At 40.3% G+C, this 25054-nt stretch overlaps 2 protein-coding genes and 1 long non-coding RNA gene across 5 annotated transcripts in view; all 3 read right to left on the bottom strand.

The window, feature by feature from the left end:
• The window catches only part of LOC114496371 (N-acetyllactosaminide beta-1,6-N-acetylglucosaminyl-transferase), a 75100-nt gene that overhangs the window by 32586 nt on the left and 17460 nt on the right, over positions 1-25054 (bottom strand). Inside the window, exons 1-3 of one of the 3 annotated variants that reach the window (XM_036026561.1) lie at positions 13995-14944; positions 12550-12597; positions 11852-12306 (exon numbers count right to left, since the gene is read on the bottom strand). The exons of 1 other annotated variant lie outside the window; for it this stretch is intronic. In XM_036026561.1, coding sequence (XP_035882454.1) covers positions 12284-12306; positions 12550-12597; positions 13995-14913 — 990 coding nt within the window. In that variant the 5' untranslated portion in view covers positions 14914-14944 and the 3' untranslated portion in view covers positions 11852-12283. Of the gene's footprint in view, positions 1-11851; positions 12307-12549; positions 12598-13994; positions 15236-25054 lie in introns of those variants that run through there. One more of the 3 variants, XM_028511703.2, reaches the window with a different exon arrangement.
• Positions 15186-25054, bottom strand: part of LOC118500744 (N-acetyllactosaminide beta-1,6-N-acetylglucosaminyl-transferase-like) — a 61907-nt gene continuing 52038 nt past the window's right edge. The window contains exon 2 of the mRNA XM_036026564.1: positions 15186-15310. Coding sequence (XP_035882457.1) covers positions 15294-15310 — 17 coding nt within the window. The 3' untranslated portion in view covers positions 15186-15293. The remainder of the gene's footprint in view (positions 15311-25054) is intronic.
• On the bottom strand, positions 18910-20605 carry LOC118500746. The gene is made up of 2 exons (XR_004903332.1): positions 19765-20605; positions 18910-19687 (listed from the first exon to the last, which is right to left on the bottom strand). It is a non-coding gene; the product is annotated as an uncharacterized LOC118500746 (long non-coding RNA).

Below are 25054 nucleotides of genomic sequence, written 5' to 3'. Positions count from 1 at the left end.
TCTAAATCATGGCAGCAGAGACAGCAGGCATCCAGACATGGACATAGTAATCATGACAGAGAAAGAAATTCATTATCCAGAAACTATAGTTCCATTAATCCTACTGGTCACAGTGAAATATAAATAGGAAAGTCATGACATCAATATACCATAGAAAGGGAGAGGAGATGGTGTGGTAATAGAATTAACAATGGCTGAGCTGGGAAGTATACATTCATTAACTTACAACACTCAAAATAATCTCAGGAAGTTAATATTCTCTCCACTTTATAGATGAGTAGACTGAAGCCCACGCAGAACTGCTCAAGGTCACACAGCAGGTAGATGAAACCTAAATCTGTCTGTCTCTAAAATTTTTGCTCCTTCCATTGTATGCTCCAGAGTTAAAGCAAAATAAAGCAGGAACCTCTTGATCACCTCGCCCAATTTCCTCATTTTCAAGGGAAGGGAACTGAGGCCCAGAGAGATTTAAGTGACATGCCCAAGGTGAAACAACTAGTTAAAAACAGGTGCTAGAACCTAGAAAATAATTTTGCATTGAGCACATCTAGGTCAATGACCCCTTTTCTAGGATCAAGTGACTGGAGTTTGAAGCACATATAAAAAGGAAAATAAAACATTCACACATGCCTCATTTACTGCTTGTTTGCTCAATACTCTACTGTTCTGAGCTGTGTGCCATGAAGCATCTAAAATATCCAAATCCATAAACTACTGTTCCAATCCATGAGAGCCTTTTGGGATAATCTGAAACTCACATCATTAGAGCCACCCAGAGATCCTTCTGGCCCTGCCACAAATGTCTTTGAAAAGAAATATTAGCAAGTCATAGTCACTGCTATAACACACATTATTCTCCAGATATATATTTTTGGTGGGGAGGGGGTGAAGTTGAACCAAAACTGCCTAGAATACAATTCTTACTTTTTAATAAATTCTTAAAAACCTTCCAAACTTTCTGTTGTGTTCTAAAACCAAATTAACTGGAGCTCAGCTTGGTTAAGCAGTTTGTCCAGAGTTGGATGAACTGTTAAGTGACAAGGCTGGGATGCTCACTTCCACATTCTTCCATATGCCCTGAAAGATCAGAAAAATCTCATGGAAAGCTACAGAGCTTGATGCCCAGGCATTCTCAGATTAAATTACATATGTGAAAAATTAACAAGATAATTGAACCCAGCAAGGAAGGCTCTATGAGAACATGTAGTAATGGAAAATACATTAAGATTTGGCTGAAGGCAAAATTTCTTCATCTCAATTACAAAGTCAAACTCAGAGGGGACTCATAAAACAGTAAGACTGCCAATTGGTCCTTTTTTTAAAAAATAGAGGAAGCAGAATATTCAGTAGCAAGAAGAGATTTTAGTAAGTACCTCTAAACACTGCACATGGAACAGTGTATCCCACTAATCAATTTACTGCTCTTAGTAGCATACACCTCCCATTCTCCATACAGGAAGGAGGAAGGCAAAGAGAAGGGAGATCCTAAGAAGCAGAGTTCTGACTTGGGCTTATAATGCCTAAAGAGCAAGTGCTTGTCCATTAAAAAAAAAAAGCTTTGTCCATTAAAAAGAAAAAGAGGAACAAGAAGTCTCACCCTGGTTGACGTAATATATCCTAAAGTTGAAGCTGAGTGAAGGGACCTTCACTTTTCAGGAAGTTATTATCACACGATATACGGAAGCCTTAGTCTGGAATATTGTATTTTTATACTTCCTTTGAAAAAAGGAAGTAATTTTTGAAAATTAGAGTTAGCTAAATGATTTGTTATAAATTTTAAGTTTTCTTGCTTTGAGTTCGTTTAGTATGTTGATGGTTGTTGAAACTGACTAATGGGCACAAGAGATTACTGTACTATTCTCAGTGCTGTTGTATATTTGTGAATTTCATAATACAGTTTAAAAATTGCCTCTGTGGGGACTTCTGGCCAAGATGTGGGCATAGCTGGATACACTTTGCCTCCTCCCACAACCTAAAGAAGGACAACAACAAATTTAAAAACAAAAAACAACCAGAACTGCCAGAAAATCAAATTCTATGAAAGTCTGACAAAAACAAGTTAAAGAAGAAACATTCATCCACACTGGTAGGGTGGGTGGAGATGGGCAGCTGGGGAAGAGAGGACTGCAGCAAGGCGGCAGCTGTCCTGGACTGGGTGAGGTGGCGGCAGGTGTAGTGGGTGGTCCCACATTTGCATGCAGCTAAACCAGGAGGAACAACTGAGGAGTGAGACAGGCTGTGCAAACCCAGGGTTCCAATGCTGGGAAATAAAGCCTCAAAACCTCTGACTGAAAACAGTTGTGGGGGTTGAGGTGACAACAGTAGAAACTCCTACCCTCACAGGAGAGTCCATTGGAGAGACCCACAGGGTCCTAGAATGTATGTAAACCCACCCCCCTGCCAGGGAATCAACACCAGAAAGGCCCAATTTGCTGTGGGTAGTGGGGGAAGTGACTGAAAGCTGGTGGAGAGCTAAGCAAGAGGCATTGTTCCCTCTTGGACCCCCTCCCCCACATACAGCACCACAAGACAACCAAGTGGGTTGCTCCACCCTGGTGAATACTTAAGGCTCTGCTCCTTACTACATAAAAAAATAAAAATAAAAATAAAAATTGCGGCCCAAATGAAATAACAGATCAAAACTCAAGAAAAAATAAAACTAAGCAATAAAGAGATAGCCAACATATCAAATGCAGAGTTCAAAACAATGGTAATTAGGATGCTCACAGAAATGGTTGAGTATGGTGACAAAATAGAGGAAAAAGTGAAGGCTATGCAAAGAGAAATAAAGAAAAATGTGCAGGAAACCAACAGTGACAGAAGAAAACCAGGACTCAAATCAATGGTATGGAGCAGAAGGAAGAAATAAACATTCAATCGGAACAGAATGAGAAAATAAGAATTCAAAAATGAGGAGTGGCTTAGGAACCTCCAGGACAACTTTAAATGTTCCAACTTCCAAATCATAGGGGTGCCAGAAGGAGAAGAAGAGGAGCAACAAATGGAAAGTGTATTTGAACAAATACTCAAGGAAAACTTCCCCAATCTAGCAAAGGAAGTAGACATCCAGGAAGTCCAGGAAGCTCAGAGAGTCCCAAAGAAGTTGGACCCAAGGAAGCACACACCAAGGCACACCATAATTACATTACTCAACATTAAAGATAGGGAGAGCATCTTAAACGCAGCAAGAGAAAAGGAAACAGTCACCCATGAAGGAGTTCCCATAAGACTCTCAGCTGATTTCTCAAAAGGAACCTTGCAGGCAAGAAGGGGCCGGAAAGAAGTATTCCAAGTCATGAAAGGCAAGGACTTACATCCAAGATTACTCTATCCAGCAAAGCTATCATTTAGAATGGAAGGGCAGATAAAGTACTTCCCAGATAAAGTCAAGTTAAGGGAGTTCATCATCACCAAGCCCCTATTATATGAAATGTTAAAAGGACTTATCTAAGAAAAAGAAGATCAAAACTATGAACAGTAAAATGACAACAGACTCACAACTATTAACAACCGAATGTAAAAAACAAAAACAAAAACGAAAATGAACTAAGCAAACAACTAGAACAGGAACAGAATCACAGAAATGGAGATCACATGGAGGGTTATCAGCAGGGAGGAGGGGGATAATGGGGAAAAAGATACAGGGAATATGAAGCATAATTGGTAGGTACAAAATAGACAGGGAGTGGGGTTTAAGAATAATATTGGAAATGGAGAAGCCAAAGAACTTATATGTATGACCCATGCACATGAACTAAGGTGGAAGAATGATCGTGGGAGGAAGGTTACAGGGCAGAGGGGCATAAAAGGTACAAAAAAATGGGACAACTGTAATAGCATAATCAGTAAAATATATTTTTAAAAATATTACCTCTGTGTCAGTAGCTAGAAGGGACATTTGTTTTAATATTGAGGAAGTTGAACACGTGAAATGGGAAGAACATGGAAGGACCAGCAAAAACCTCTATGGAATGACAGCACAAAACCTCTCACCTCCCTTTGCAATCTTAACTATGTTGATTTCCTTTTCCAAGAAGTAATATTATGTTCTGAGCAGACATCTTTAGTCCTTTCTATTATACTGCAGGGTTTAAGAAAATGAAACAATCAACTAATCCCACCTCCTTTTCCTTTCACATGATATGACCCCAAAGGAAACACTCTTCTAATAGAATATATACTTCACAGTATTACTGTCAGGACTTAGTGAGGCTTTTTACTAGTTTCAAAAATACAACAATAAAATTAAGGGAAGTCAAAATTATAAAGAATAAATACCTGTCTCAACATGTTAAACAGTTTGAACTTTCTTATATTTCCTCCTATTCCTCTTTGGGTATATCTACCTCTAGTTTTACATTGTTGGGAAGCCAGGGTATAGACAGCCTCCTTTTATAGTGAAAAGATATTTAAAATAATTTGATTTAACACCTTGAGGATCCTAGGACAAATTAGGACTACTATTCTACATTTAGGGTTTCTTGATATATATTCATATTAATAAGTGAATTAATACTTAACCTATTACTCTACAACCTTTTTTTTCCATTTAATTCTCAAAACAACCTTACTAAGTAAGCATCCTTATTGTGACTCTACAGATGAGGAGTCTGAGGTTCAGGGGTAGTGAAAGTCACAAAGCTAAAATTCATCATCAGGTCTGTCTCACTCCAAAGCCCAGGATATTTCCTCAATAGGAGTACTTCTGAAACATCAGTCATTTGTATACTACTTTTATAATATCCACTTTATACAATCAACACCAAAAAGCTTTTCCTTATACAAAATCACCTTCATTTTCACTGGTGGCTGCCTGTTTTCTTAGTCAAGGAGGGCCTCTGATGGAAATGAACAGAACCAATATTTGCTGCACATCTATAAACATGCCAGTCTCTGTAAAAGACAGTCTATGTCAGCAGTTCTCAAACTGTGCTTTCTAAACAGAAGCAGCAGTGTCACCTGGGAACTTGTTAGAAATACAGATTCTGGGCCATGCCCCAGGCCTGCTGCATCAGAAACAGTGGGGTTAGGGCCCAGCAGTCTATGTTAATAGGCCCTATAGCAGATTCTGAGCCATGCTCTGTCTGAGAACTACCACACTAGATACGTTATCTTATTTAATACTCGTAAGTTCTCTGGGAACTAACTACTATTTATTATTCCCATCATCACAGATAGGTAAATTGGAGGTGCAGCATAGACTAAGGCCAGTATCACATAGTTAGAGAATGAGGGGACCCAGGACTTAAAAAGGATGCTTGGCTGGTCCCTTTTCCTAGAAGCAAGTGGACTCAAAATGGGGTAGATAGAGATGCTGTCGTAGTGGTCCAGAGAAACAGAGTAGAGATATTTACATTAAAAAGATTACTTAGACATTGATTATAGATTTTTTAAGGTTTTGATATGTAACTAATTTTATTTTCTTGCTTTGAGAGTCATTAAAATGAAATTTATGTTTGTGTTAAAAAAAATGCTGCTTCTAGAAAAGATTTGTCTTGTGCAATTGGGAGAGAATGATGGGAGGCTGAATGAAAATCCCAGAAATGGTCTTGCCAGTTCTGAAGTGGTAGCTACATTAATCCTTTCTGCTAGAGTTAAATTCACATGAATTTAGCTTAGTGGATGTTTACCAATCATAATGGTATGTATACTTAATTAAATATTCATGTATACTTTATTCCATTTTTAAATCTTGCATAATGTTGTTCTAGAGATTAGAAATTAAAAGCTAGTGAAGAGCAGGGTTTCCTGATTATTTCCTTTAATAGAGCTGGAGACAAAAAAACTTATTGGGCACAGATTCCCCAATAAAGATGATGATGATCCAAATATTACATCACAGTCAATAGCTAGAAATATCATAAATGATCTCTCATCTGCCTATATCTCCAGTATAGTTTAATTATGTCTAAGCTTTCTCTATCAAGAGCTCAGTATTTTATGATTGGGGATCCTCAGTACTAACTCAAGAGCCAGGACAAATTGCACATTAGAAATCTTCCTCCGATTACTAGTCCTTAAAGAGCCTAGAGCCCCCTTTACCAACAAGGAAAAACACGCCACACAAGTCCAGATCACTAAGACTATGTTTTGAAAGTCATGTCCAAATTTTCTATGTGTATTTAATGTTACTAGGCTACACAAAAGGATATAATTTTTAAAACTGTTCAATAGGTAGAACTCATGAACATTATTTGTTTTGTGTAATTTTTCTTTCAACTGTTATTTCCACATTGACAAAAATAAGTATCAGTGTGAACTGTCATATGGCCACAAAAAATAGCATTATTGTAGACCTGAATGTTCTAAACATTTAATAAGACCTGATTCTACAGTCCATCAATGTTTATCATTCTAGGTTGTCAGTATAATCAGTCTGATTAAATGCATCCTTTGTGGTCTTACAAACTAAATTCTAAATTTGGGCCGATGTACAGAGAACACAATGCATGAGGTCATGTGCCCATAATAATGTTTTGGTCAATGACACCTAGTGACATTGTAGCTGTCCTGATGTCATAGTGCAAAGGTTGTAAAAAATTAAGAAGGCTCTGCCTGAGATGGCAAACCATTTTAATTTGGGCGTGGATGAGGATGTCATTGAGGAGCTCCTAGGTGTGGTTTCTGAAGAATTGACTAATGCAGTGATTTGCAACCGGTGCACCACAAGAATATTTAAAACATGCTGTACCTGGCTATTTAGTCAAAGACATTGGTCTCTTTTCCCTTAGACTGTCAAATTAAAAACTGACAACAGTTAACACAACAATAGCCATCTGGTATGAATTAATCAAAATTATACCTATTTTTTGTCAGATCAGCAAAATACTCATATTTTTTGGTGTGCTGCAGAATTTCGATAATTAGTTTATGTATGCTGAGATGAAAAATGTTGAAAATTGCTGGGCTAATGAGTAGTTAGTGTTAGGACTGAAACAGGAGGCAATAAGAAAGGAAAGTGCAGAAGAAAAAAAGAACCTCCAAGAAAATTCACTGTGAAGGGTTTAGCAGAAGCTTTTGCAGACCTCAGAAAGCTTCTTAAAAAGTCTACGGGGAGGAGGGTATAAGGAGACTAAATGACAATGGAAAAAATATATAGTAAAGATTAAAAAATAAACAAAAATAATAAACATATACTTTTATTTACTTGTCCAAAAAAAGGAAGGTTTGAAAACACAGACCCCCCAACACTGAAAGGTTTTCATTGATATAGAAGAAAGTTGATGGTATATCATCTTCTTACAAGCAAATCTATGATGACAAAAAGGAACAAATTAAGCAAACTACCATGTACATATTTCTGAAAAGAATGATTCTTCCTTAAGAAGAGCCTCAGGCAGGTCCTTGAGGAAGGATTACAGAAGGCATTGTCATCACACAAGATGACAGCTCCATGTGTGTTATTGTCCCTAAAGACCTTCCAGTGGGACAATGTTACAGAGCACAACAAGGGGGCCCCCAGGACAATATACTATTACTGAAAGAAGCCCTCAGGTCTGTTATGTCTGCCGCCAGAGGAAAGACATCTCTCAATGCCAGAGATTCGTGAAAAGGAAATGTTTATTTAATGCTATACAAACTTAAAGTAGTGACCTAATGTCTTCATCAAAAATCCTAAAGTCCCTTAAAACACCCACAAACAGACACAGTCCTTCCTTCCCCCTTTGCCCAGTCCAGAGTACCGTATCTCAGGAAAGGAAATAGAAGTCCATGGCTCAGGCAGTCCTCTGGTTATTCCCAGTTGGTACTCTGTCTTGACTGGGAGACCTCTCTGGGTTCCTGGCACCCTCAGCTGTGTCGCTGGGATCTCTGCTAAAACCGGGTGGTGGTTCCCCCTTCTAAAGCTGTGGGGGTCCCCACTCTGGCAAAGGCATGTGGTCCTCTCTCCCAGGGCCATGGGAGTCCCCACTCAGCCAAAACCTCATGCTTCTCTCCCTGCACAATGGCTGCAAGGAGGGGGGGGGCGGTCGCCACTCTGCCAAAGCTGAGTGGCGGTTCTCTGCTAAAGACGCAAGGTGATTCTCTCAGGGCTGTGGGAGTACCTGCTCTGCCAAAGCTGCGTGGTTCTCCCTTCTCAATAGCTGTGATCCTCTCTGCACTGCCACAGCCTCATGGTTCTCCCTCCAATGGCTGCCACATCTGGGTTTAAATCCCCCCGCCAATCTTCCTCTGCAGCCCCATTTCCAACTCCTCCTACAATCGACTATACATGCCAGCACTCATATCCTTCCAGTTTCACTAGACTGCCATCATGAGTCTGGGCAGGTGTGGCCCCATGTCATGGAGCCAATCATCTCCAAGCTCCCATGCAGGCACTGTAACTCAGGGGACCTGCCCCCTAGTTATGTCTTGGTGGGGAAGTTACTTCCATTCCCCTGGCTCAGAGCATGGCCACAGTCATTTAACGTATCCATGAAACTGGTTAAAGGTTATAGATATGTTAAATGACCACGCCTGATGTTAGCTGCAAGGCTGTTGCTATGCGAAACAGCTCTCAGTGGCCCGGCTCCATTTGTCCCTTCCCCCAGCCCACACCTGTGGGGGCGGGGAGGGGGTGCGGGGTGGGGGGGGGGGGGCGGCGGGGAGCAGGCGGTGAAGACATCCTAAAATCTCCTGGACACCTTGAGTTCTGGAGCCCATTCCAAATCCCTATTTGGGGTTCCCCCTCTTGGCTGCACCCTGTTACAACAAGATGTGGAGGTAGAAGACAGGGATAGTGCTGACCCTGACCCTGTGTGGGGCTAGGCTAATGTGTGTGTTTGTGTCTTAGTTTTTAACAAAAAGTTTAAAAAATATTTAAAAATAGAATGGAGCTTATAGAGGATACAAAGAAAAAAATTGAACAGCTGTACAATATGCTTGTGTTTTAAATAAATGTTATAACAAAAGAGTAAAAAATTAAAAAATAATTTTAAAGTTTATAAAGATAAAAGTTACAGTAAGCTAAGACTAATTTATTATTGAAGAAAAATATTTTTATAAATTTAGTGTAGCCTAAGACTACAGTGTTTATAAAGTCTACCATAGTGCCCAGTAATGGCTTAGACCTTCACATTCACTCACCACTCCCTCAATGACTCACCCAGAGCAACTGCCAGTCCTGCCAGCTCCATTCATGGTAAATGCCCTGTACAGGCCTACCACTTTCTATCTATTGTACCATATTCTTACCACATCTTTTCTGTTCAGATATGTTTAACTACACAAATACCTACCATTGTGTCACAGTTGCCTCTGGTATTCAGTACAATTACATGTAGCACAGGCTTTTGGGCTCGGAGCAATAGATTATACCACAGAGCCTAGGTATGTGGTAGGCTGTACCATCTAGGTTTGTGTTACACTCTGTGGTGTTCACAAAACTATGAAATTGCCTAATGACATGTTTTTCTAAAACATATTCCAGTAGTTAATGACTGTCCCTTAAAAAACACTGGGACTGGCCTTGGCCAGGTAGCCCAGTTTGTTGGCATGTCATCCCAATACACTGAGGTTGTGGGTTCAGCCCCCAGTCAGGGTACATACAAGAATCAACCAATGAATGCATGAATAAGTGGACCAACAAACTGATGTTTTTTTCCTCTCTGTCTCTTTAAAATCAATTAAAAAAATTTTTTTAAGGACTGGGGCTGATCCAGCCACACCCAGATTTAAGTCCCTAGTAACCTTTCTGCAGAGAACACATACAATACCTTCTAAATAGCTCAGTGTTTATGTTTGCTTACAGCTATAGCTGGGGAATGTTTCAAATTTCTTTCTATTGTTGTATTATCTTAACCTTTCATTTCCTTATACTCATGTTTCTTTCTAAGCCAGTAGTAGTTGAGGAATAGTCTAGATTAAATGAAGACAGAAGAAGCCTGCTGCATAAACTGGGAGTAGGTTCTGAATAGTACTGACAAGCAGGACTGGAAGGGTGCCAAGTTGTGGGAGAAACACAAACCAGGTGCAAGAAGGTGGCAATTAGAGGCATCCACATAGAATGCCAGCACTTCCCCTTGGCATCAGATGCGACTGCATGATGGGCCCAGGTTGGCTAACTGGGAAACAGATTTCCTAAGGAATGACTGCTCTATTAACATTTGAACTGGAACTCTAGAGCTTACTAACTCTACAATATCTTTCTGGTATCTTTCTCTTTAGTGATATTATTTGTTGGCCTAGCTATTGTGGAATTATATCTCCAAGCAGTATCTTACTCACTGTTTCTCTAATCCTTTCTATAAAAAATTCCCCCCACCCCACCCACCCAGGTACAGAATGCTTTTATCCTTCCCTCAAATCTTCTCATAGCTATCCATTCACTCCCACAAATCCAACCCACAGCCATCTGGCACTCTGCATATTCTCAAATCAGACACAATGATAGGTGGTAGTGTGGTGAGTGATGGGGAAGACAAAGATGGATGTCACATTTCTTACCCTTAAGAAACCCAAAAACTAAAGAGGTAGGGAGGAGAAGAATATTCACTTAGCAGTTATTATAATTCAATGCTGGCAGCAGTGGCATTGAGTGAAAGAGAACCCAGAGTTGGAGTACCAACCATCTGAGAGGTGGGTTAACTGAGGTGGCTTCTGGAGGGGTTGACATCCTGGGTGGGTTATAAAGGATGGATGGGAATTAGATAGAGATGCTAGGAAGGGTATCCCAAAGAGGACATCATAAAAAGCCACCAATAAAAAATCAGGTAAAAATTGCCAAAGTGTGTAGAGCCAACAGGTTGGTGGAACATAAAATATGAGGCATCAAGTAAAAGAAATAAGGGTAGAGAGGTGGGTGGGGAAGTGAGAGGGCATCAGGTCGTGGAGGTCCTGCCACATTAAGAGCTTCACCCTGACCCTCAAGATAGTGAGGAGCCACAGTACAGCTTTAAACAAGGGAACAATAGGTGCTCTACCAGCCTTTCTGGGGGTTCACCACTGTTGGACTCTGGGGAGCAAAAGTCCCTGGTGCCTTCTTCCCACAAAATTCCTAGGACCTAGATTGAAAAATTCTTTAAAATAAGAAGAAAGTTGAGTTTTAAATTAGCTCCCTAAGTGTCTGTATATGATCTAATTAAATAAAAAACACATCTTGTGGTATTTTGTTTCTCACTTATAGACAACAGAGCATTTAAAATAAGGACAATTTTTCTTTTATCTGTGTATTTTTGTGGTGAACTTAAAAGAGTATATGTACTATTTTCTACACATTTAATTAGTTTTATTATCTATAAACTTAATAAAATATCTCTGCAAGTTTATATAAGAAAGCAGTAATACTAGTTGCTGATGGAAGGCAAAATTTAAAAATTTTAAATCTTGTAAATATATTTCCTTTTTTACAAAAAATATTTTATTTATTATTTTTAGATAAAGCAGGAGGGAGGGAGAAATAGAGGGAGAGAAACATCAATGTGCAAGAGAAACATATTGGTTGCCCTTCACACCACCTGGCCCTTAACCCAGGCATGTGACCTGACCGGGAAATGAACCAGAGACCTTTTGATTCACAGGCTAGCACCCAATCCACTGAGCTGCACCAGCAGAGCTATTTCCTCTTTTTTTAAAAAAGCTAACTTTAAAAATTGTTTTAAAAATAGGGATAGATATTTTGGGGGTGGGAACATTTTATGAGAAGTTGGAGTAGGGGAAATTAGCCTAATATTCTAACATTATACTGAAATTAGCCCAACATACTAAACAGTCACTAAATTTAATGCTCAGCTATTCAAATCTTGAAACTTAAATTCCATGAATCATGTCTGCCTGCTTACAGAGGTACCCTCAGTACACAGAATGGTGCTTAGTACCATAAAAGGTTAAATAAATACATGTTGACTGCCAAAAATACGTCAAAATATTCTATTCCTTTTTTGAAGACTTCTTTTCTGTACTGTGTGAAGACAGAATCCTCAACACATTCCATGAGCCAGACCAAAGCCTGGTTCAGGTGAGGCTTAGGAGGCTAGCATAGATGACAGTGTGGGGTGTGGTGACCAGTTCCAGCAAGGACAACCCTCCCATGACTCAAGCTAGCACAGCAGCCCACGAAGCCTCAGCATGCTGTCTTCCTACACTCACATACACACACCCTGCTAACCTTATTTCCAGCTTAAAGTGGTGAAGTGGAGCTTCCTTCCACCACCCTCATCATTCTTCCCCACCCTCATCTTTTCTCCTGTCTGTGATTCTGTGGGGACTTTGCTTTAACATACAGAAAAGAAAAAAGTAATCATTCCTTCTCTTCCTGGTGCAAGAGAAACAGTTCAAACTTCAGGCCACACAAGTCCAGGATCAGATCTCACTTTGCCTTAAACAAGCTCTACCCTGGCTGGCGTGGCTCAGTGGATTGAGCGTGGGCTGGGAACCAAAGTGTCCCAGGTTCGATTCCCAGCCAGGGTACATTCCTGGGTTGCAGGCCATAACCCCCAGCAACCGCACATTGATGTTTCTCTTTCTCTCTCTCTCTCTCTCTCTCTCTCTCTCTCTCCCTTTCTCTCTCTCTCCCCCTCCCTTCCCTCTCTAAAAAATAAATAAATAAAATATTAAAAAAAAAAAACAAGCTCTGTGGAGATGAGCACAGCACTTCAGTCTCTCTAACCTCTTTTTCTTCATCTACATAGGGGGGTAACAATGATTTTTTCTTATTATTAAAAGAAATGATATAGAACATCACATATTTGGCACAAACTGTATCAACAAAAACAATATTAAATTCTGCATATATAATACTTACATGTGTTTTAAATAGTTACTTATAAATAATGATGAACACTTACTACACTATGGTAAATGTTGCTTCACTCCCCCCCCATAAGTCTTCATGATCTGACAATTTAATATATCTGGAAATAAATTGCTCAGAGAATAGCATATGTCTCTGTGTCCAGTTACCTTGCTGAACCTCTTTCTGCCACTTTCTCTAGGTAGATTTCTGTGACCACCACTCCAGTTTAGCTCTTAGGAATGCTGCATTTATTGGACACTTAATAACTCCTGTGAGTGTGAGTTTCAGATATGAGGGTAGTTTTAAACAGCATTCAAATGCCTCAACAATAATGATAGTACTTGTAAGAGCAGGGAATTACTTCAAGCACAGCGGGCACAGGGCCACCCTCGCACAGGGCTGACACCCACAGGTAATCTCTGGTAATATATGGGAAACGGAATTTTGAAAAGAAACACAGTCCTGAATCAAAGAGGGAGTGTGGTGCTGTCTTATGCATTCAGTTGCCTGGCATACATCAGACCCCTTTCCACATTATCAATAACAATGGAAAAGACTTCACAGCCTATAAACACAAGAAGTTGCAAACTGGAATTTCTAATAAAAATCTGTGCCTTAAAAATTAGGCATTTACTTTAGCTCAACTCCAGCTAGAATGTTTCCCTGTATGTTTCATCTCATTCTTCTATACAATAAATGATCAAACTAGATTTATTGAACCAGGTCAGTTGAGACCTGGGTATTTGTCCAGGTCTTAGACTAGAGACATTTAAACCATAATGATAACTTGTGAATTATCCGAAGAGAATTCAAAGATTCTGAAAAGAGCCCCATGAACTCTGAGCAATGGCTTTGAGCATCCGTGCAGTGCTCTATAACATCTCCTGAAAGAAATACTATGTACTTCAGCTCCTAAGCTCTGGAATGTTTATGAAATCATCAATCTCATTATGCTACAGCTGTGCATATGGAGGACTACAAAAAGCATTCATTCCAAAAACTGAGCTAAAATGGACAACTAACTATATGATACACGGTCAAAGGTGGCTTTGCCAGAGCTCCTGTAGCTCAACAGATTTCTTAGATTACTATATTACACATAGTTAGTTATAAGACAACAGATCTGGCAGTAAAGTGTCACTAAAAAGCAACCAGGCTAAGTTTCCTAAGCATTTCAATTTTTTAAAAATAACTTCAAATGAGTCAGATCTTTAGAGGAGCTGAATAGTGGTAGCAAACTCAATTTATGAATAAGGAAAAAACGGTAATGGAAATTAGTACCTACTTGGAATCCTATTAAGTGTCACCCAGAAATGTTCATCAGGACTATAGGTATCTTTTGACCAGTGCAGTAGATCAATGGCCCTTTTGTCATGGAAGATGAAGTTGACAAAGTCTCTGGTAAGGGCCACGTAGGCAGTGCCAAAGTAGATGGTCAGCTGATGTGGAGGTGAGGTTTTCAAAATGTTAGTATTTTTCACAAAAGAGCCATCTTTCCCTATGTGCTCTTGGTGGACATATTTAGTCCGACCAATTGCATGAGCTGGAGGCAGCACCCCAGGTGTAATGTTTTTCCCTTTAAATCCTTTCAGATACTGAACTATTTCTTTGTTGGTTTTCAGGGGGAAATCTTGTCCACAGGTGTTGATGACATACTTCCATGGGACCTCAGAGGCTACCAGGTCTTTAAGGCAGTTCAGGTCAGCCTGTAGCCTGGAAATGCCGGCATAGACCACAGGCTCAATCTTCGAAGCAATAAAAGCATTTTGAAAGCAGCTCAGTAACTGCCACACAGTTTTCTTAAACTCTGCTGTGGCTTTCTCATCCACGTGAACACAGTAAACATTTTGGGGCATGTAGATAGCCCTGAAAAGCCTTTCAAAAGTATCAAAGTCTTTATGGATGACCAGGACATATGCCAAAGGGAATGCCACTTCTTCTTCTGACAGGGGGCTAGTGATGTAGTGATTCAGGATCAGATAGTCCTTGCAAGGAACACTTCCCAAAGGTGATGTCAACGTCTTCTCCCAGAAAAAAGTTGACTTATCTTCTAAGGCATCCTTACAGGCATTTATTACAGAATACCTTTCACTGGAGCTATTCAACCTCCTTTTTGGCAGGATTAATTGGCTACTGTAAACTATCACAAAAATAACTACAGTGAGCACAGTGAAAGCAAAAAGGTAATACTTCCAAAAGTTCATTATTTTCGATAGTTTGAGGAAAGAATCTCTCTCCAGGGATTGGGAAATGATCAATCAGTCCCTGAAATCGCAGGTGTGAAGACGCTGAATGGGCTCCCTTTGCCAGTCTTGAATGTCAACAGCTTCGCAAACGGGCTTCCTTTCCGGAGTCCTTTAATCCTCATGTATTCTCTGCTTTAGTATCGCGTCCATCTTCTTGGGCAGTGGTGGGAGAGGACATGCTTCTCCAACAGGCACGGGTCTCAGGCCCCAGGCGCTGGGACGAGAGAGCGAGCAGACAGCAAACAGCAGTGCGCAGACAGCAGAGAGCAGAGTGGAGGCTCAGCCCGCCCAGCCTTCGGGAAGCCTTCCTCATTTGCATATGAAATGCAAGTGGTGGATCACAGCAAATTACGTTCTGGAAAGGAATGACCGGTCCTTTTCACTGGGGTTGAGCTTCTCTTGCTTCACCCCACCCCTTTCCATCCAATCTATTCCGATTTTATCTCCCTTCTCTTTTCACACTTTCCTCTGGCGTTTTAGAGTAAGTGGTTCTCCTTTTTCGGGTCAGCCCTGTGGCCTGCTAGCACGCCTTGGAAACCACTGCATTTCAGGCTAATACTCCTCTGCTTTATATCTCTTTCTGCTAAGCTTTATCTCTTTCTGGCCTGTCTTTTCATTTCGGTGTTATCTCTACCTCTGAGCACATACCGACACAGATAAGGAAAAATGCACTTGCAACAGCAAGTTATCAGCAGCTAAAAATTGGGAGGTAGGTGTTTGCTGGATTAAATGAGACAGTTTCTGATGGTGTTACATAGCATGTATATATATAGAGAGAGAGAGGGGGGGGGGAAATAAGGATTACACTGTCATGGGCATAGGATGAAGGCAGAAGGAACCTAGGAGTGACCTGAAACATTAAAGCGTTGCTGTGGATGACATGAATGAAATAAACACACCTTAGTTTGCCCGCCAGAGAGAAAGGTGATAGTCACTGTTCCCAGAGAGCAAAAGCTGGTTCTCATTTCACAAAGAGCTTCAGATAACTCATGTTGTTGACAGGGTATTATCTACAATATGTAGAATAGCCACTGGGTCTCTTTATAAGCCTGACATCTTGAGATTTGAGGGCATTTCAGAGAAATCAAAGTCTTTAACCTCCCACCCAATGCCCTCACCCACTTCCTTATTCTAAAGAAAGAACTAAGACTCCCCAGGCTATAGCAAAATTCCTGGAAGTATCAGCTGGTGTGATTCAGATAAGCCAGGAAGAGAAACCCAGCAGGTCTGGTCACATTACAGAGGGGTTCTCAAAGCTCATGTGTGTGCCAGGTGCTTCCAGTGCTCAGCAAATGTGGAGTGAGCAGCTGCAGACTGATGCAGGTTGTAAGGATGCTTCTGGGGGAATGTAACAAGTCCTACTAAAAGACTAGCCATGGCAGTCACAGTGGGTCTGCTCCCATCTCGCTCCCACAGTCACCCAGCTATCCTACCTGTCTGGGCATGGTGTAACAATGGAAGCAGCTGCCCCTGTTAAGAAAACAGCTAGTGTACAATGAAACAATCTCCCTACCCTCTCCTATCCAACACCACCCCTTAACTTCCTGTAATGCCCTGGACAAATGAATGAATGGCCACAGTAGCACGGATGTGACAGACAATGATTTGGAGATAAACCCAAAGTGTTGACAGGATCTTAAAAATCACCTAACCCAACCTTTATTTTATAGATGAGAAAACTAAGACCAATACAAATATTTTTTTTCTAAAGTCATTCCACTGGATAGAAGCCAGCACCTTAATTCTGCAGATCCCTAGGCCAGATGCTAGAGCCCATCTAATTGGCTTCAGATCCCAGCTGGTCACTGACCAGCTAGCTATGTGACCAGGGTCAAGTTACTTAGCCTCTCTAAGCACCATGTTCTTCATCTGTGAGATGGAAAATAACAGCGGTTGCTATTTCACATGGTTAGAATATTAAATGAGATAACTCTTGTTCAGGGTTTATGTATACATTCACATATGTTCAGTCAGCATTAGCAATTTTTGTTGTTGCTATTTTTATTTTGAAAAATATATAATATTTCTGGCCCTGTTAATGAAAGGACTTTTTTTCCATGTAGCTCAGTAATTTTTATTGCAGCTGGAAGACAATACAGCACAGAAGCTTTATGGTAAGTCTGGGAAAAAGTGTTATTTACAGTAAATGACAAAAATTTGTCTTTGGCAATATGAGTACATATGAAGAATGCAAAATGCAAGTATGGATCAGCTATGAGCTTTCATGGCCTCAACGTACATACTAAGGAAAAGCTGGATGTTTAAGAACTGAAATGGTGCTAAGTTTCATCTAAAAGGGCATGTGGGGGCATGGGGGCGGTCTCAGGCCACAGTAATGAAAGGATGAAATACAATTTCTAGGTTTGACAGATTCAAGATATTGAAGTCTTCAAGAATCCAATATGGAATATTAATTAAAAAGCAGGGAAGATAGTTCTCCACTTCTACAAATAAAACACAGTAGAAATAACTATTGTATGTATCCCAGATAAATAGTCTTGGTTTCAATACTAACAAAACAAACAGAAAGGGTACTTGTGAGCACATCACAGTTAAGCCAGAAGCGATCTTTCACCTGGGTAGATTTCAAAAGTACAACAGACAGCAGGATACAGCACCATGGACACATCGTTTTTGGCTGTTAAAAGATGGATTCTTTTTAAAAAACACATTTTCCTTCCTTAAATTTTGGTCAGTGAGGCTGACAGTTCTTTGGGGAACTGTGAAAGAATGGCAAGGTCACACTCATTTTTCATCATAAAGCCACCAAGCTGATGAGTCTGTGCTTAACTCAAGAATGACCAGTGGGGGAGAGAAAACAGGGAGTTCCCTGCCAGCAGGAGTGCTCTCTCAGAGGAAAAGGGGTTAACAGACGAATTCACAAAGGTAGGCAAGTCTATATAGAACCCTGAATGCCATGCCTAAATCCCCCTGAAACTCCCAAAACAGGAACACCACACCATGCACAGTCTTTGATTTACACACTCCATTACAAAGGGGAAAAAGGACACCAATACAACTTTGTAACTGTGTTAACTGCAGTATAAAGCCCTGAGTTTGGCAGGTAACTAAGAGAGGGTTATCCGCTTAGGTTACATAACAACAGTGTTGGTGTATATGATATATAAAATATATAAATAATACATTATTTTTATAATAATAAAAGTGTAAGTATACTTTTTATAAGTACAAATAATAAAAAGGTACTATTTAAATTAGATCACAGTGCTGCATTATGTGCATAACGGTGTTTGAGATAGTACTGGAGGGCCAGGGCCTATGATGCTAAGGATTTAACTGTCCACACTGGTAAGTCACAATCTAGAGGGGACACAGAGTTTCAATGTGCTCTTTTGGTGGCAAAAATCCTGAAGATGAAAGAAAAAATACTTCTCTGCAGAAACATAAAAACAAATTGCAACACCTGACCAACTGGGACCCACCAGAAAGAAGACTCCCAGCCTGAATCAAGTGAGTCAAGTTCAGATTGAGGCCGTCTGTGTCCTCACCAAGCCAAGGGGCAGGAGGCACCCTGTCTTACTCCCTACTCCAAGAGTAGGAAAGCATTTAAGCACATGCCTATTTATGAGAGAATATTTTGCTCAAGTGTAATTCACTTAGGCTGGGAATTCTTTCCCAAATGTCAGGTGTTCTTTCAGCTTCCAAAGTAGCAAATGTATTTGTTAGTCTGACAGGTCACCTGAGCACCATGTGGGGGTGTTGGTGTTTTGCTTTCATTTCTTCTGCAGGAGAGGTGGTGTCTGGTGTGTCATTGCAGTACCTCACATACTCACATGGGAAGGGGGTAGGGGGACCAGGGAACTATAGCGATATTTAAAGATGCATTGGAAAACAGCCATGAGCACCTCAGCACCATGACATCTACAGTTACTTGCTGTTGGCTCTTGGATACATTTAAGAGAAAGATATTGTAGCTCTTTTTTCTTAAATGACATACACATATACAATTATTTTTATACTACTACAATTGTCTTTAATCTTTATCTAGTGCTATGTGGAAAGGGTTTGTTTGCACGATAGATTTTTCACAGCCTTATAATATACTATAACTTCTTACTTTCCCTCCTCCTCTCTAATCATCTTTTCAAGAAAAAGTTCTTTGGTAAAGCTATCTAAACCAAAAGTGAACCAAACCCACATTTGGAGGGTGGTTGGAGACAGCTGTGGCCAAGACAGTTGTGGCAGGTTTCAGTCTTGGGAGGGTTGAGTTTTTAAGAAGGGATGTGTTCAAGGCGTTTCCCAGGAACTGATTTTTCTTGTAGTTGCACTCAGCATGGGTCCAGCAGTCACCACCATGGGGCATTCTGGAAGAGGCCATTCCCTTGAAAGGTGTTCCTGCCTAAGGGACAGTGTCAGGCTGTGGGCTCTGTAGAGTGAATACCGCCCTGATGGCTTTCGTGCCCAGCTCCCTCCTGGGACACACCAGGACTGCTGGGTACCAAGTGCTACATCCCACACTGCAAGTGTGGGCCCTCAGCCTCTCATCGAAGGGCTCTTGGGGAAGGAATCAGTTATGTACAAGTGACCTACATGGGAGGGTTTTCCATATGGGACTGGATTCAATTCAATGTGACTTTTGAAACCTTTAAACTTGAAAGGATATTTTGAGTTCTGTTCTTACTAGTGGAAAACACTTATTCTCTTAAGGCTCTTTCCCTTTAAACTTGAAAGAATATTTTGATTTCTGTTCTTACTAATGGAAAAGAAAACACTTATTCTCTTAAGACTCTTTCCCTTTAAGCTTGAAAGGATATTTTGATTTCTGTTCTTAGTAATGGAAAAGAAAACCTTATCCTCTTAAGGCTTTCAAATGGGTTGAAATAGGTACTCCCACTCAAAAAGAATGAAGGTTAAATGTCATTCTTCCTTTCCACTATCCTCCTTCACAACCCCACCCCCCACCCCAGCAAGGGAGATAATGGGAATGTGGCTAGATAAAGGGAAGAACCGAATAATCCATTTTGATGTCTTCATCTTGCTTCATTCTTACTAGAGCCACATACTTTTCTGCAAAATACATCTGGACTTGTGGAGAACATGAGGTGGCGGGGGAAGGGAGTCATGCAGTGGGGAAGTGAGGCAAAGAGCTTGCAATGCAAGCTAGCTGTTTTTCCCCCTCTTTGCTTTGAGCCTTGATCCTACAATAGGGAGCTCTGGTGAAATGCCAATGCAAAGCAAACTCAACAGATCTTTAATCATGATTTAGTCAAAGCAGATTGCTAGTGGGAATGTAACACAACTTATAGTTCAAAACAGTGGTATCCAAAAAAAAAGTATAGTTTGTCCTGCCTTATTTACAATGGTTTAGGTGAACAGCCTGAGGTAGAATGTGATGCCTTTCTAGCAGCTGGCCTGGCAGGAAGTTTGTTTTGCCTGGTGTCTGTGGTGACTGAACAGGCATTGTCTCCCAGCAAATAATTGGGTGGGCTCAGCCATTAACTTCTAGCCAGGTCATTATTTCTGCCCCTTTCACTTCAGTTGCTTAACGTATTAAAACTGTCATCAAGTACACATTTTGTATCATTCTCCGCCTTGTTCTGATCCAGGATAACCTTTATTGTCACAAACGAGGACAAGGACAGTAACAGCACATAGTCAACTCAGCTCAACATTAAAACAAAAGGCTAGCCCTGTCTGGTGTAGCTCAGGGGATTGAGCGCGGGCTGGGAACCAAAGTGTCCCAGGTTCGATTCACAGCCAGGGTACGTTCCTGGGTTGCAGGCCATAACCCCCAGCAACTGCACATTGATGTTTCTCTCTCTCTCTCCCTCTCTCTCTCTCCTTTCCTTCCCTCCCTAAAAATAAATAAATAAAATCTTTAAACAAACAAACAAACAAACAAAAACAAAAGGCTAGGCTGTCCAGGGGTTTTCTGGGACCCCGGTGGGATCTTTTTCCTCCTCACAGTCACTTAGCTCTCATTAACCTTACATGACCTGTGCATCTACCCCTGCTGGGCAACCATAGGCAAATGCCAATGCTGGTGTTGTGGGAGCAGGGTTGGTATTCGGGCTTGACTTGTTCCCAAGTCCTCATAGTTCTCTACCTCAGGTTGCTTCTCTCAGCATAATTATTGGCTACTGAATAAAGGCAATGCTTTTGATTGGTCCACTCATTTCCATTGACTGACACCACCATTCTGCTCCCCATCTAAGGCTCTAGTTGCATCAATCTGGCAATCTCATACATTCTGACCATAAGCGAGACACAGAAAGTAAATAAGAAAAGACCTCCCAGCAACCAAAACAATGATCACATGTTGTAGGCTGGATTCATACATTCAAATGTGTACAGGTGGGTAAGATTCTTAAAAAAGTGAAGTTGGTTGGAGGGAAGGAAAAAGAGCTAGTGAGTTCACAAGTGGCTGCTAACACTTGGCCCTGGTGTGATAGACATGAGGGAAGGTGGGGATATTGGCAATGAGATGTGTCCCACCTAAAGCAAACAGTTCCTCTCAATGCTAGCAATTAATCCATGCTGGATCATGGGGCCAGAGCTGCCAACTCTTTGGATATTTTAAGTGAAGTGAAAAATCTGAATTTTATTTTTAAAAAATAAAAAATTATTTAAATGTTATCAAGTAATTAATAAAATTTCAAAACACAAGTGCATGCATACATATGCACCATTTCATCCTCAGGATGCTAGTTTATCATCTTTGCTTTAAGCACCAAAGGCTTAAATCCTTTTTGAGGTTTAGTCTATCAATTCTTAGTTTAGACACAACCTTAAAATTTCTCAGACCTAAGCAGGTAAGAAGTAACAGATTAGAAGGGGGATGTAGAACTGGCAGATTTGGGCACCCTAATGTCAACAATAGGTGATAAAGTAAGAATGAAGTAGGCTCAAGAAAAACTCCACTAGCAGATCAGTGCAAGATTATTCAAAGACAGGGTGACTGGGCATTATTTGTACAGCTAATTGACCATTTTATTACTATTGATCAATACATCTAGGATTCATAAGTATCAAATAAGTTAACACCTGGGCAAGGGCTTGAAGACTCTGACAATCAGTGCTAGGATTGGGCCAACCAGACCTTCTATGAAAAGAAACAGAGTCCTAACATTTAGTGAAATAGAAATAGAAATGTATTAATCAATATCTTCTTCTGGCCAAGATGGAGGCATAGGCAGATATGGTTGGCTTCCTTACACAACCAAAGAATGATAACAACCAATTTAAAAACAAAAAGCAACCAGAACTGCCAGAAAATCAAACTGTGTGAGTTAAAGAAGAAACATTCATCCAGACTGGTTGGAGAGGTGAAGATGGGCAGCCGGGGCAAAGAGGATGTGTGGCAAGGTGATGGCTGGCATACAGAGAAGTCCCACATTCACCAGTGGATAAACAAGGAGGAACAACTGGGGAGCAAGATAGAATACGCACCCAGGCTTCCAACTCCAGGAAAAGAAAGTCTCAAAACCTCTGGCTATAAAAATCTATGGGGTTGCAGCTGAAGGAGAAACTGCCAGTGTCACACGAGAGTCCATTGGAGCGGCCCATGGAGCCTAGAATGTACACAAGCCCACCCACCCAGAAATCAGCATCAAAAGGGCAAAATTCACTTGTGGGTAACAAGGGAAGTATCTGAAAGTGGGGTGAGAGCTAAGAAAATGGCATTTTTCCCTCACTGACCCCTCCCCAACATACAGCACCACAACCTAGCCAAGTGGGTTGCCCCATCCTGGAGAATACCTAAGTCTCTACTCCTTACAACATAACGGGTGCCCTGAGACGAAGAAAAATGGCCCAAATGAAAGAACAGATCAAAACTCCAGAGAAAGAACTAAGTGAAAAGCAGATAGCTAACCTATCAGATGCTGAGTTCAAAACACTGATATTCAGGATGCTCACAGAAATGACTGAGTATGGCTGAAAAATAAAGGAAGAAGTGAAGGCTATACAAAGAGAAATAAAGGAAATGTACAGGGAACCAACAGTCAAGGGAAGAAAACCGGTACTCAAAACAATGATTTGGAACAAAAGGAAGAAATAAGCATTCAACAGGAACAGAATGAAGAAACAAGAATTTTAAAAAATGAGGAGAGGCTTAGGAACACCCAGGACTACCTTAAACATTCCAGCATTCGAATCATATGGGTGCCAGAAGGAGAAAAGGAAAAGCAAGAAATTGAAAACTTATTTGAAAAAAATAATGAAAGGAAACTTTCCCAATCTGGTGAAGGAAATAGACATAAAGCTCAGGAAGCTCAGAGAGTTCCAAACAAGTTGGATCCAAGGAGGAATACACCAAGGCACATCATAATTACATTACTCAACATTAAAGATAAGGAAAGCATCTTAAAAGAAGCAAGAGAAAAAGGGAGACAGTTACCTACAAAGGAGTTCCCATAAGACTCTCAGCTGATTTCTGAAAAGAAACCTTGCAGGCAAGAGGGGCTGGAAAGAAGTATTCAAAGTCATGAAAGGCAAAGACCTACATCCAAGATTACTCTATCCAGCAAAGCTATCATTTAGAATGCGAGGGCAGATAAAGTGCTTCCCAGATGAGGTCAAGTTAAAGGAGTTCATCATTACCAAGCCCTTGTTATATGAAATACTGAAAGTTCTTATCTAAGAAAAAGAAGGAGATCAAAACTATGAACAGTAAAATGACAGCAAACCTACAACTATCAACAACTGAACCTAAAACAAACAAAAAACAAACAAACTAAACAAACAACTAGAACAGGAACAGAATCACAGAAATGGAGATCATATGGAGGGTTATAAGCAGGGAGGCAGTGGGGGAGAATGGGGGAAAAGGGACAGAGAATAAGAAGCATAATTGGTAGGCACAAAATAGATGGGAAAGTTAAGAATATATAAGAAATGGAGAAGCCAAAGAACTTATATGTATGACCCATGGATATGAACTAAGGTGGGGGAATGCTGGTGGGAGGGGGTGACTCAAGGCAGAGGGGAATAAAAAATGGGACAACTATAATATCATAATCAATAAAATATACTTAAAAATGTGAATACCAAGAAAATAAAGTGGAGGTGTGAATTATGTTTATAATTAAATTATATATTCATATATAAATTTGAACACTACAACAAAAATTAATATCTTGGAAGAATTTCTAAACAACAACAAAATAGATACCTTCTACATATATTCTGCACATTTCATTTTAAAAGGCATTTCTGAAGTATTTATTCAAAATAGTTTTTCTTTAATTAACCATTTTGCTCACAAAATAGTGGGCTTTCATTTACATAGAAAATTCACAATTATGACAAAAATTTTTCCTAAAAAATGTTAGACAAATATGTGTGCCACATGATTCCCTCAGGCATCAGCACTTCTGCTGTAAAGGGCTAGGTAGCGAAAGCTTTAGGCTGGTGGACCATTTGTTTTCTGAGGAAACCACTCGTCTGCTCCTGTAGCATGAAAGGAGCCATGACAATATATGAAACTGTTTGTGGACACCAGTGTCTCGATGTCTTGTCATTCTCGTGCCATGAAATAGTCTTCTTTTTATTTTTCCCAACCATTTAAAAATGTAAAATCATTCTTAGCTGTGGGCAGTATAAAAACAGGCCAGACTGAGCCAATGGGCTATAAGGTTTTTGCTGATCTCTGTTCTAGATTATAATCATGTTCTTCCAGGCCTAAATTTTGCAGTATTAGAGACTTTGCAATCACCTATCATTTCTGTATCTTTTCCAATGAAGAAATGAAAGGGAATAATAAATATCCCTATATAACTGCCTGTTTTGTAGTACAGAGCACTGGACTGTAAGCTTGGGTTTCTTTTTCTTTTATTTTTTAAATACTTTATTTATTTATTTTTAGAAAGAGGGGAAGGAGGGAGAAAGAGAAGGAGAGAAATCAATGTGCAAGACATATATCAATTTGTTGCCTCTCACATGCCCCCAATTGGGGACCTGACCCACAACCCAGGCATGTGCCCTAACTGGGAATTGGACCAGAGATCCTTTTGGTTTGAAGGCCAGGCTCAAACCACTGAGCCACACCAGCCAGGGCTGTGTCTCTTTTCTTCTGTAAAGTGTAGATGTTCAGAACAGTGACCTCACAGTTTTCTTATAGGTTAATACATAAAAAGAG

This window comes from Phyllostomus discolor, chromosome 5 (genome assembly GCF_004126475.2).
Source record: "Phyllostomus discolor isolate MPI-MPIP mPhyDis1 chromosome 5, mPhyDis1.pri.v3, whole genome shotgun sequence".
In the NCBI taxonomy this organism is placed as follows: Eukaryota; Metazoa; Chordata; class Mammalia; order Chiroptera; family Phyllostomidae; genus Phyllostomus; species Phyllostomus discolor.
This window is presented reverse-complemented; position numbering and strand designations above follow the sequence as displayed.